Below are 13,604 nucleotides of genomic sequence, written 5' to 3'. Positions count from 1 at the left end.
AATGCTGTACTTTCTGTAATAATATATTTAAATATAGAATTTATTATAATATTATTGTCTTATTATCATATCAAGTAATTGTACGAGGTGACTTATTTCTCGAATGAATTAGTGAATCATTGCAAGGGACAAAAATAATCATTTATCGTTATCAATATATATACTTTACAAGACGGCATAGCGGAAAAAAAATCGTAGATTACATCGGGATACAATAAGCACCAAACGAATAACCTTCTCTCTCATCAAATTTCCCCTTTTACCTTTCATCTTACTCAGGGGAAGGTCTGCTGAGCCCTTGATTTCGATTTTCCTATGCCATTGACGTCATTGTGAAAAACTTTGTCAAGGTCACCGCAAGGTTGGTTCCTCGCATGGCTCGAGCGACAGCAATAAAAAACAGTCACTCGCCATACATTTTTACGAAAATACTAGCTACTCCTAAGCCTGGTAGACTCTTTTTTTTTTGTTTTTAATTTTACTACGTTGATTCGCTTCGTGATATCGCCTCCTATTTTTGGAACTATCCAGTTAAATTATACGCTTATTGTGAATATATGGCCCCCGCGGAGATATAAGAAAAGATTTTATCGCGACATCTTTGTGGAACATGGGGTTATTTATTTTTCAGAAATTCGATGCTTTTGAGCAACGGAACATAATGTGATATTTTATTTCTTTTAATGCAATAGATAACAAAACTTGCTTGAACTATTATTATTTTAGAATTTCACGGAATTATGGCCATTAATTTATTCGTAATTTGATTTGAGTTTTTAGATAATGGTATTTAAATTTTATCGTGCTTCAAGTGACTACATTAATCAACATATTTGCTGTATTTAAGAATTTATGTATTACTGTACTAATAGGATATTTGGATTAATAAAATAATGATAATGTGATGTATAATTATGTAGAAAGGTAATATTTTATGAAATCTAATTTAATTGTCTAACTAAATCGTTGTTTTCATAGGAGCAAAATTAAAAAAAAAAAAAAAAACTAAACTGCATAATTAAATCGATGTTTGCAAAATTATAAACACATAAGTTTAACATTTTTAATTTATCGATCAAAGATGATAAAGATTATTTTCTTAATTCATTGTTAAAAATAATCAATTTTGATATTTCTTTGCTATACAAATTTTTATAGTGTATTTATATACAATTATTTATATATTCGAATTATACAATATTGAACTATTATCATTCCATCATTATACAAATAATACTTTTTTATAAATATCGGCAAAGGACATGCAAAAAATGACTAGTAAGCTAAAGTCGCCGAAAAAATGTTAATAATTCACATTTAACTAGTTTAATATAATGTAGCTTTTTTTTCATTAATACACATTACTCTTAATAAACCTGTCAATTAATTAATTATTTTCTCATTTTTAGTTTGGATGTGTGCAAGCGATTGGGCGCCATGTGGGATATCAGGATGAGTAGCGCGGAAAAAGTTATCTACCACATAACCACATTTTCTTTATTATTATTATTACTCGTAAGCCACATATTTATTTAAACGGCATTTTCAACTTATTTTAGTAATTACTAACTGTCATTCATTATCACAAAAATAAGAAGATAAAATATTTGATACTGTTAATTGAAATCGAAAAATCAAATAATATGGAATAACGATTCATTTATTAAATAACGCGAATATTATTTCGACGCTATTATTAATAAATAAGAAACGCAAAAATCCACAGAGTTATTCGATATATTTATTCAACGGTGCAATTTCATTCGTTACTTCTTCGTATCCTGTTTTTTTTTACATGAAATTGATGGTGGAAATGCCACTGAGACTGTGTCATCAATGCCAATGAATTGTAAATGACATTCGACGACGCTTTAAAATTCACAACGATAAGTTTCTAGAATCAACGAGTTTTTGCGTTAATTTTTCAAGTTCAAGCGCGCGGAGGGACATAATTCAATAGCCAATGGTTTTAATTTCCTCTAAAACAGTAAGCAATAGCCAGCCTCTGTGTGCCTAATCGACCAAATAAAATTCATGGAAGGACGTTATGGCGAGCATTGGTAGTGCATGCGGCAGTGGTTGGACCGTATTTCCCGATGAAGAGTAAACAAATCGGCGTCGAGTCCCGTAGGCCTAATGCGCAAGTGGACGACCCTCCACGTGGCTGCTCCTTCGGTTACCCGGTGAAATCGGGCGATGCTCGTGCACACGCTCAGACTTTGACCACTCGGCCAGCGCGTTGCGTCCGAGCAGCAGCTCATGCGAGATGAAGGCACCCTCGAGAGGCGAGATGAAGCCCCCCTCGAGCGCGTCGTCGGCTACTCTCTTCGTTGGTCATTTAAGCCGGTGATAAGCGCCGTTTCGGCTTGTTGTAGCGTACGCTTGTGCTTACGTCGGTCGGAGAGGAGTAGTCGATGCGAGACGATGTTGACTATTCGTAGATGCGAATAATAGGAAGGGCCCGCGTGGGAGTCGGGAGGTTAGCTCGCAAGATGCAGCGGTGCTTAAAGGAAAGGTATATTAGCGTTTAAGAGAGCGCATTTGCGCATGCGCAAGCGACTCGGACGCTGGCTTCAGCGGAAGGTGAATTATAAATCGAGCGACATCGCCTCGTCCTATTAATTTAATATCTTACGCGAAAAGCTGAAATTAATGAACGGTATTCAAAGAGATTGCAATTTACAGCATCTTCTGCCGAATCAATTTTAAATGTTGAAAAAATCGCAATACAATTTGTCGATGCTCGAGGGGCGAACGAAAAGCTATATTTAAGAATTGGCTAGCGATATGAATCTGTAATTTGCTGAAATCGCTCCTACATTTCATCCCCGAGCTTTGATTCAACTAGCTTCACTTATCATTGTAAATAGCCCTTCAACATCCTCTTTATTATTTATTAGCGGGAATAAATTAGCGCTGAATGGTATCGGAAGAAAAATTGTCTCTCGCCCGCGGCGCGGCTCGTAATCGAACGGCTGCGACGCAAGGACATGGTATCCACGTGCTAGTGATTAATCCTAGTAAATAGAATGTATCGACAGAGACAAAGAGGGCGATTGAAGAGACGAGGGAAGAGAGGTAGGGACGAGTCTAATGCGGAGGCAGGAGATGCCGATAAAGGGAGCACTGCGCCTGTAGGACAATGCACAGGTTATAAAAAAAGTATAAAAATGATTGCAGCTAATGGCGTAACATTGTCTCTCCGCTTCATCTCTATGGTATTTACACTTAATTTATAAGGTATTAATTGAATTATTTACGATAAGACAATGGCTCTTTTTACCAAGTAGCCTCAGACGGTTGCAATTGATAAAGCAGAACTAAAATTGAATTAAATTTTGTATACAACTGAAAATACAACTGAAAATTTTTCTCTCTCTCTCTCTCTCTGTCTCTCTCTGTCTCTCTGCCTCTCTCAACTCTGTCTGTATATCTACATATCTATCTGTCTGTGTAGGTGTGTGCGTGTGTATTCATGCGCGCGCGCTAAGTAGCAGAGGCGAAAGGTAGGAAAAAGTAATTGGATATTTAATTAAAATGGCAAGGCCCGAGTAAAAAGCACGATGCAAGAGTGAGGACAGAGAGACGAGAAGTTAATGAAGAAGACTAAGAATTGCGAGCATTGCGGGCGGGGGGAGAAGAGCCGAGTGGAGTAGAGACGAATGGCTGGAAGGTGGGGAAGAGCACTGAATGGCCGTATTAGAGAGTCGCTATTGAAGAAGCGCGAGAGACGAGGAAGCAATCACGTAGCCGATGGAGCTTTCGTGGGACTAGGGCGTGCGCGATTTTTTCTCTACCGTGGGAATAGCAGGGGCTGTGGGGCGGAGAAGAGTAGAGAGCCGCAACTGAGTCCTTGTGTGTCCTTTCGTCGGCGAAGTAGAGTCGGAACCCCGGAATCCTCGAAGCTTCGGAGTCATGCCATAATCGCAGATATTGCCTGCGCGTTATTGCGCGACTTTCATGCGCAATATGGAGTTTTGCGCCAGAATCTACCGCGTAACGACCAATAACGCATGTCTCGTTGTGCGTGCGCGTGCGCGCTTGTTATAAAAGCCGTTTGTTATAAAAATTGGTTACTGTATGAGAATATCATGGCTATTTTCGTCACGAATTTCGCATAATAACTACCCGCAGTCGATGCTTCGTAACCTTATTGTTTATGAAAAATCAATTTTCAACCATCTTGCGATATTTTACTATATAAAATAGTAAGAGTTTGGTGGTTAATGCAAGACTGTAAATTTCTTCGCGAAGCTGATGGTCGTGCGTATGTGGTTTATATGCGACTAATCTTGCAATTGCATACAATTTGGTATTATCATAAGAATATGTTAGATCTGTCGGCTGTTTGAAAAGGCATCGAGCCATTTATATTATTAGTATTATATATGTGCGAGTGAATAGATTTCTACTGTAAAATACATGAATATATTGAGCGATGGGAGAATTTATTGTATGCATTGATAATCATCGTCGTAGAGTCATTGTTAAGTTTAACAATTCGAGGATGCGTGGTCCTTACTGTTGTATAGAAGGAAACAAATGTTTATTTCCTCAGTTATTCTACAAGTTTTACAACCAAAATCCATTTATTCTTAATCAACTCTACGTAATAAACTGAACTTATGGGATTTTTTTTACAATTTATACATTGAGAGGTTGTGTTTGTACTTTAGGACCTTAATACGATAATTTTACATTATCAATAACGACAGCCGCAAATCGGCAACTTAGAAATTACCAAGAATCTCAATAATGCATGACTAAAGTAAATTCTACGGAAAAGCTTGGAATGATTATTAATCAGGAAACAAAATAGAAATCATTGGTTTGTAAACGCTTTGGAATAAATATTCTACTTTCGTCGCGATCCAATTAAAATTCGGGTCGTCTAAATAAGTCGAGAAGATAAAAACATACCAATTACATTGCTCTTCTAATAATTTTTATTACCGAATCAGTGTCACTCTTCTAGATAAAATAGTCGACAACTTTTAACGGGCGAAACAAAGATGCAACAATGCCAGTGTAGTAAATAAAGGATATTTCTCATTATGTATTTTAATACGACAGAGAGGTGAAGTGTCTCGTAAACTTTACAGCTGCACAAATAATATAATAAAATTACAATTCATATTGTGCTCTGAACAGTCGAATGAACTATTCGCCCGCTAGATATTTATTGCCGTAATATTGTTTACAGTAACGCGCGCTAAACAATCTTTACGAGCTTGCCAAGATACGAAAGCGAAAGCCGATTACAAAAACTGCACGGACAACAATATCCTTATGCTGTTTCTCTCTTAATCCAGTCGAGAGCCTGATCCCTAAAGCACGGGGAACAAGATACGAGCGAGATAAGAAACAATCGCAATGATGACGTACCACTAAAAGCCTCGTTACAGCCAACTTTCCTAACAGCTTAAGCCAATTATCACAGCTAATGGGCTGTGGGTGAATCGAGCGCCGCGCAAAACTCATTCCCGCGCAATGCGTACGCCTCTGATACCAACTAACGACTATAATTCATTCGCGGCATATGCGCGCCTACGTGCGCGTTAACACGTACGCGCGCGAGTAATCCAGCGTTTCACGCTGTTTGTTGCCAACCACGTGATTAATGCCCGCACATCCCGAGTGTTTTGTCTACGCAGCTCAATTGAATCGGCCATCTATTCATATTTCGGTCCTCGGGCCGTGGCTCAGCTTCTCTCCTTCATCTGTCGATCGCTAGGCTGTAGGAGGCCGGGCTCCTACAAAAATATGCGGCGGCGACGGACCGCTAGGCGAAGGTGCGCCCGCTGTTTGATTTGATTGGCGAGATTGATGGTGCTGATTGATTGTTGGCCTCTACACTCGACGCTCGTGCGCTCTCTTGGTCCGTTAAGTTGGCGCGACGCGGTGTGGCGGAGGGAACCGGGGACCAGGAGACGGGTGCAATCGAGGATGACTCGCGCATTTATGACAATTCGAGGCTTGTATGTGCGATGTGCAAACGCGCGCTCTATTTTCCAATTTCGCGCTGAGGATTTTGGGCGATGACTGATTTTTTTGGTATTTTTTATTTTTCACTGAACTTATTTAGGCCCGCGGTAACGCGTTTGAATTAGAAATAATATTTTCCATAATGATTTATCATATTTTATTTACAATTTATCATTAGTGTCCCACGTAATTCAGCGGAACGGTTAATAATGTTGCCAAAACATCACTAGCCGCTACAATTGCACTCTCATCGGCCGCGCATAATGGACGTCATGATTCGCACGAATTGACGAATTAAAGAGAAAACAGCCTTTCCTGGCAAATGTGTTTTACGTCAGACGGCTACTGCTTAAATAAGGAATAATTTAAAAAAATGTAATGTAGATAAAATTTCTTGAAAGCCTATGAACTAAACGATTGGCATAAACGTGAGGAGCTTAAATTGCTACGGACGCACAAAGCAAGCCCGGCTCCTTGTGAAATTACGAGATTAAGATATTAAAAATAGAGGGCACTGTAATTTTTTGGGAGTAAGTGTATAATTATTATAGTGAAATGAGCTCGAAAATACAAGTGTTGCTCTAGGTAATAAATATTAACTTCCCGTTATTCTTATGTCTCGTGTGAAAATACATATCCATGCAACATAGAATAACCTTTACTTAATTAATCTCTAAAGTCAACATTTGATATTTTCTTTAAACTCGCGTGATCGGGTCGCGAAACGTTTTTGATATTAATATCATCTGGGTCAAGGCTCCATTACGTAATTTCCAAAAGCACCCATAGACCATTCGCCGAATTCGATAAGCCACCAATTGCCGCGTAGACATTTTGGTCTACAAAAACAGCCCCTAAACTCCGCCGTAGCCATGCAATTGAATTCCCTGTCTCCGCTCTCTCCAGCATCTCATCTGTGGACCTCGACAGATCCGAAATAGCTGCATCGCGCGTTAAAAGCGGTAGAGAGAAAATTGAATAGGCGACACTCACCGGCTCCTCGGCGACGCTTATCTCGGGCACGCCGGTGTTGTTGTCCAAAAGTGGGGCGCTACTGCTCTTCCCGGTCAACTCGATTATGCTCATGGGCTCGGTCGCTTTGAGCTGCAAGCTCGCCGTCGACGGGGAGGAAAGCCCGCGAGGCAGAGTGCTCACCAGCTCGCCCGAGCTCATCGAACTGCTCCCGGTATTCGACAATCCTGTTGGTAATGGATTTAAGGTCAACATGAATCGGCTGTCTTCTTATCGAACGCGCAACGTATCGAAAGCTCGACCTTGACAATGTAATAGGTTGGCAATTGTTGCAGGCCGAGCTTCGTACAGCGATATTACAACGCACACAATCGCTACATAATATGCGTATTCCCGTTGAAAAATAACAGTCGCTTACCGTCTCACTTTGTTTAACTCCGTCGCGCGCCATATTTTATTTAAGCCGTAACTGCTCGGTGCGCCAAGAGTCATATTGTTACATTTTCGTCGTGACTAGCGCAACGGCATTCGCAAACTATCGAACTAAATGCGGTGGCATTTGCATTTTGTGCAAAAAGTGATTTAATAATGCGTATTATATAAAGAGATATATTTGTGAATTTTTGCTTCCCTGCAGTGTCGAAAATAAAAACTTTGTGCTCGCAATTTTAATATGAATTGTTCGTGACATTATTAACGATTGTGAAATGCAGTGACGAATTGTGCGCCTTTATGAGATAATTTTGACATAATTATTAAATAGAAACCAAGTATATAAATAAACATTGCGATAAAAATATAATTAACGAGCTTATTGAAGTATAAAATGTGTTATTGCTTCGGTATGAATGGAATGATCAAAGGATGCGCCCGAGAAATTTATTGAGAAAAGTATAATTTAAGTGGCTCGTAAATTTCAACTCTTTTTTCCTATGTTTTTTTTTCGATGCTAAAAAATGTATGCAAATAAAGTGCTCGAGAGTGCAGGCAGCACACGATACGACATTATTAAACCTGCAGTTCCTCTACCGTCGTTCATTCAAAATTGCATAATCCCCGGAGATGCGGCAAGTAAGAGAAATTGCCACGAATACTTGGATGTGAGCGTCGCGACTATATGCTTTCTTGCATAAAACGCTCTCTATTTAAATAACGAATTATTAAAGTCTCGAAGTTTAAATAGTTCGTGAGTAAGGGACAGAGATCTTTGATATGCTCACCAAGGGGCAGATTGCTTGGTCTGATGGGCTTGGCTCTTGGCAAAGAGTCGTCGAGGCCGCTGCTGCTGTCGACCGCCGCATCCTGGGCATCATGGGCCTCCCCCGCCTCGAGCCGCGTTTGCGTGTGAACACTTTCACGCTTTATCCATACGCTGTCGCGATCCTCGCGTAGCTGCTCCCGGCCGGAGCCCGTCTTCGGAGGTCGTCGGCGAATCCTCTCCCAGGTTTCCTTACGGTGGTAGGTTGTCGGGGTCGAGGGGTCGGCTGTCGTGTTGCTCGTCGAGGCTGTTGCGAAAAGCACATGGCTCGTGAAAGTTTATGGGAATGCTACCGATTAAACAGGTAAAGGCTGAGTGTGCGAGCTTTAAAGCGATATCATATGCCTGAATGAAGGTAATCGCTCGTTGGATTGATCGGCCGCTCGGAAATTATGCAAAAAGTTGTTAAAACCGAGGGCTTACTTTGAACACGATTTAACTAATATTGACTAATAATTTTGAGTTACTTTGGCACAAATTCAAGCATTAATGTAAATTATAGATCTTTATTTCAATTATACGATCGAAGAACAAATTAGCCATCACTTTCCTCGGTGGAGCTTTGTTATTACTGTTTTACTTTATTATAGTCAAATAGCTTTTAAATATATATATTTAATACACAGGGTGATTCCAGTATTATAATTTTCTCATCAAGAATTTGTACATCATTAGATGATTATTTAACATGATCGATCTCTCTTATAACGAATTACCGTATTCGATTTTAGTGCATAAAAGCGCACATTACAATCTCATTGCACTAATAATAAAATTACAATTAGGCTTGAATGATAAAATAATGCATTCTAAATATGGCGTATTGCGAAATTAGAGCTGCAATTGAATTAATGAAATTTAATTATTGAAATTTTATAAAAAGTAAAATGTAGTCAACGAACGCCTAATACATACTTAACATTTCGTATACTTATCGAATGAAATATAATCCATTCATTTTTAATGTGCTAAGAAAATACACTCATTTGTACGTCGTTGATGTATGTATTAAATAGTTATGTATTACGGCAGATTAATTGCTATTATTTATTAAATTCACTTCAAAGTATTTTGACGCTATTTGAATGACCAAAGCCATAAATTCAACCTAAATACTTACTCTCTACATAATTCACAATTCAATTAAACAATTAAATTTGCATTCATTGCGATAAAATTTTTAATAATTAACTAATAAATAAATAATCATTTAATAGCTCGATATTACTATTGTTAATACATAATAAAACTAATGCGTTAAATCAATTTTCTCGGTTTTTACTCTACCACCGGTTCTATGTAATAAAGCTTATATTGGATTAAAACTTCAATGATATTTGGAGATTTAAAAGAAATTTTCGCGAGCATCGATGCGTCGAAAGAAATCGTAATTTCAAAAAATATTTTTCATCAACTTGCTAATCTTAGTAATTAATTACTCACGACATAAATTTTCATAAATTTTCATAAATTTTTCTTAGCATTACGTATCGGCATAAGAAATACGAACGATTATTTTTACTGATTTTAAAGTTTTATGAAAAGAACAAGAGTGTATAATAACCGATGAGAATTAACTATATACGATAAGAATAAAAGTATCGAGAGAGTAGATCAACAAAGTACACGAATTACAATATCCAAGCTGACGTTCAAAATTTATAATAAATTTCATTCGACGTTGGCGGCACTCTATCAAACAACAATATCAAACTCACGTTTCGCAAGACGGCGATCCGTACTTCGAGGTGGACTGGCGGTTCCAATTCCACTCTCAAGTGGTGAGGCTCGATCGGTCGTATCAGGTGAAAGACTACCGGAAGAAATTTCGTCCATGCTTTGTAATAAATCCTGGGATGACGAAGATGACCTGTTGTCGTCGTCAACGGTGTTTTGCGGTGAAGCTGTATTGGGAATTGTCTCGTCTTGCAAAGATCTTGCATCTGTTGGTAATTTGCAATTAGTATGACGTTAAAACGAGTCAATAAATAATAATAAATAAGTAAAGATTGTTAGAGTGAAATTTACGATTACACACACACACACACACACACACACACACACACACACACACACATATATATATATATATATGCATGCAAATTGTCATAGACAGACATTTCAGAAAATTCTATTTTATTGTCAATTTACCGTGATGAGGGAAATCACAATCGCTGACCCACGTGAAGCTCGAACTTCGAGAAATAGCTGGAGATGTTTGGGTTGCCATATCCGAGTAGGTCAGGCTTTCAAAAGGTGGACTATTAGGGCAGCATGAGCCACCACTTTTTGTCAATCGAGAGAGTAAAGATTGTAGTGATACGGGTAACTGAAATACAATTATAGAATAAAAATTCAATAAGACTGAGCCGTTGTAATTATTGTAATTATTACTACAGGGCGAGAATTTCCCTTTATAACGCTAGGATCATAAAAGAAATTTTAGAGTTTCAGGCAGTAATGTTGGGTATATTATTAATGTAGTGGATAGTTATCGATATTATACAATTGAAAAGCATTAAATTTGCTATTTGTTCAGCAATTACCTTAAAATAGTAGCGAAAACTTATCAATTAATTTTATCTATTATAATCAAAATACTTTGACAAGGGATAATAAATTAATAATATGCCGTGTAAATTTTTCAATTTTACTTACGATCAAAAATATATAATTGATTTAAAAGCAAAATAATAATAATAATAATAATAATAATAATAATAATAATAATAATAATAATATAAGATATACAATAATAAGACTTGTGTAACTTTATTTGGATTATAATGCGTTTTTCTTCTACGATTGTCTTATTATTCTATTATTTTTATTTTTGCGTCATTTAGAGCCTTAAAAGCATAATAAATAATTGATTATAAATTAGTTCTATGAGAGTACTTGTTGACAAGTGAATAAGAAATACAAATTACTTACGGAAGTTGATCTTGAATTTTGCTCATCGGCAAGAGCTCTAACGTCTCCATTTTCCGGTCTTCTCTCCCCATCGGCATCGATCGCAGCAATATTTCCATCGACCTCGGTTTTATTCATCTCGGGAAAGTCGCAGCCAACCGCAACGTCGTTACCATTGGATTTTCCGACGTGAAACTTGCGCAATTCTACCGGACTTATACGCGTGACGTCTTTGTCCGACTCGGACAGCCTCTTAGCCGTAATATTGGATCGCAAGGTCAACGGTGAAATCGCTCGAATTTTCCTCGACGACTCGGCCTCCCGATTCCCGGATATCGACATAATCTGAGCTTTAAGGACATGATCTTTCCGATCATTCGACAGATTAACTAAATCTTGGTCTGGCAGGGACGAAACCCTCACCAAAATTGCCTCCGCTGAAGAATCCTTATAAACTGGGGTGTGCTTATGCTTTTTCAAGAACCTCGAGAACGGTGTTCTCTTGATCTCCGTCGGTGTGCTGGGCGCCGACTTTGGCATATTATTTTCCAATGACTTAGATCGACCGATAGCCTCGTATTCGCGAATCTCGCGAATCTCTTCGTAATCAGGCTCCCCTTGGCTCCCACCACTGGGCTTCAATTTCTGGATCCTCCCGTAATGGCTCGTCGTGATTCGGTTCCTTTGCGACGCCACCTGGCTACCGCTCGCTAAATTCGCTTTCCTCCTCGGATCGCTGAACGGCTGTGGTGGCAATTGCGCCCTAGGATCCTCGGCGCCTCCCTTCGATCTCGCAAAGGCCCTCAGCATTCGACTGGATCTCGGCATCGGGTCGGTCAATGGCTTCGCTCGAGGCGCGTTGCTCTTCCCAGCTTTCGTTACACTACTCTTTGGTAAAGCGAAGCGCGCGTTGAAGCCGCTTGGTAGACTAGAACTAGTTCGCTTGCTGCGCAGCAGTTCGTTGGACGAGGGTGAGTCGGGACAGCCGCTGGGCTCGTCATAATCCGAGGTCGTATTGTTGAAGGAGTCGTCGAAATCCTCTGGCAGAGCGTCGCTGAATCTCCGAGGTGAGCCGATCTGGTCGTTTGGTTCGTCATAATCCGAGTTCAGCATATACTGATGGCGACTCGTCATTCTCGCACTTGCGTCGTCCTCCTCGTCATGGTCGTCGACTGGCTTGCGATCTTTGGTGATACCCTCCTCATCCGCGGAGCTGCCACTATCCGAAATGCCCAACTCCTCTAAAAGTTCTCTGTAACGTTGCTTCGGCCCTTCGAGCACGTGCTCCTTCTTTACCTTGGTCAACTCGCTTATCTCGTTGGCTATGATACTATTGAACTCTGCAAGGATATTCTCCGACCAGTTATTCAGTGCCTCGTTCCTATTGTACAGCTCCAACTGCCTTCTACGCTTGACGCTATTATTTCCACTGGTGTCGCCGTTGACGAGACGTGCGGTGCCCGTCGGTTGGCTGGCGGCGGGATCGACGACGTTACGCGACGGCCGACGTGACACTCGACGCTCCTCCTCTATGACGGGCGAAGCCGACTCTATGATTTCACCAATCTCCTCCTGCAAATAGCGAGGGCAATATAAATAAGACATTAGTTGAGCGACCTTGGACATTGTGGACGTGGGGATGGGGTTGAGTTGGCCGAAATTTACGTCAGTATGTCCGAGGAAAATGATTAATAAGTCGCATGATGGGCTGGTGTGGGTTAGCTTGTGCATTTTATGTGCTCGCGCAAAAGTCTACTGGAGTGGGAAGGTTATGTATATTTATAGAGTCGGTTGAACCATAATGATGCGATTATATGAGGTTAGCCGGGGATGCGGCGGCATTACTGTTTTGTTTGGCGGAGAGTCGAAAAGGAGGGGCTTGGACTAGAGGATTTGATGGGTTCCTACACGTAGATATTCCTTAGGTAGACGCACTTCGTTCATCTTTTTTCCAAATTCTAGATTGGCCTATAAAGTTTTTAAGCAAAAGCTATATCTTAATTATAATTCCTTGAGACGCGGCGGTTAGCTGCTATATCTAGATCTACTATGTAACGCCGCGGTCGACAACTATATTAAAAAACTTTGAATAAGAGCGTCATTTGCATTTAATTTTAAGGATAGCCCATAAATAATCCCAATTACGTCAATACTTATAATATTAAAAATTGGTTTCATATAGCTCGTGTAATTCGCGGTAAATGGTGCTATGCGGTTATACAATAAATTAATTGTTATCAATCAATCATGTTTTTGAAAGAGTCTGCGCTATCATATTTCAAATAAGACAGATAAATAATTACGATCAAAGTCATAATACTTTATTATATGAAACGTTCAACTGCTTTTTCATTAGCAACTATTCATCTATTTATTTATGTTTATATTTAGATAATCGACACAATACATAATATTAATAACCACGTTTTTGTACTTTTATGTTTCGTTCGTGTCGTTAACTTCGATCTTTTAACCT

General features: G+C 39.3%; 2 protein-coding genes across 2 annotated transcripts in view; both read right to left on the bottom strand.

Moving 5' to 3' along the window:
- Positions 1-7,179, bottom strand: part of cv-c (RhoGTPase activating protein) — a 277,986-nt gene extending 270,807 nt beyond the window's left edge. Inside the window, exon 1 of the mRNA XM_011495782.1 lies at positions 6,979-7,179. Within this exon, the coding sequence (XP_011494084.1) occupies positions 6,979-7,158 (180 nt within the window). The 5' untranslated portion in view covers positions 7,159-7,179. The remainder of the gene's footprint in view (positions 1-6,978) is intronic.
- An 803-nt stretch (positions 7,180-7,982) lies between these two features.
- Positions 7,983-13,604, bottom strand: part of LOC105359481 (uncharacterized) — a 165,374-nt gene continuing 159,752 nt past the window's right edge. The window contains exons 3-7 of the mRNA XM_011496094.1: positions 11,150-12,700; positions 10,367-10,544; positions 9,934-10,158; positions 8,178-8,462; positions 7,983-8,098 (exon numbers count right to left, since the gene is read on the bottom strand). Of these exons, the coding sequence (XP_011494396.1) occupies positions 7,983-8,098; positions 8,178-8,462; positions 9,934-10,158; positions 10,367-10,544; positions 11,150-12,700 (2,355 nt within the window). The remainder of the gene's footprint in view (positions 8,099-8,177; positions 8,463-9,933; positions 10,159-10,366; positions 10,545-11,149; positions 12,701-13,604) is intronic.

The sequence above is a fragment of the Ceratosolen solmsi genome, unplaced genomic scaffold, assembly GCF_000503995.2.
Source record: "Ceratosolen solmsi marchali unplaced genomic scaffold, CerSol_1.0 scaffold11, whole genome shotgun sequence".
Classification (NCBI taxonomy): domain Eukaryota; kingdom Metazoa; phylum Arthropoda; class Insecta; order Hymenoptera; family Agaonidae; genus Ceratosolen; species Ceratosolen solmsi.
Note: the sequence above shows the minus strand (reverse complement) of the source record. Positions and strands in the feature narration are given on the sequence as shown.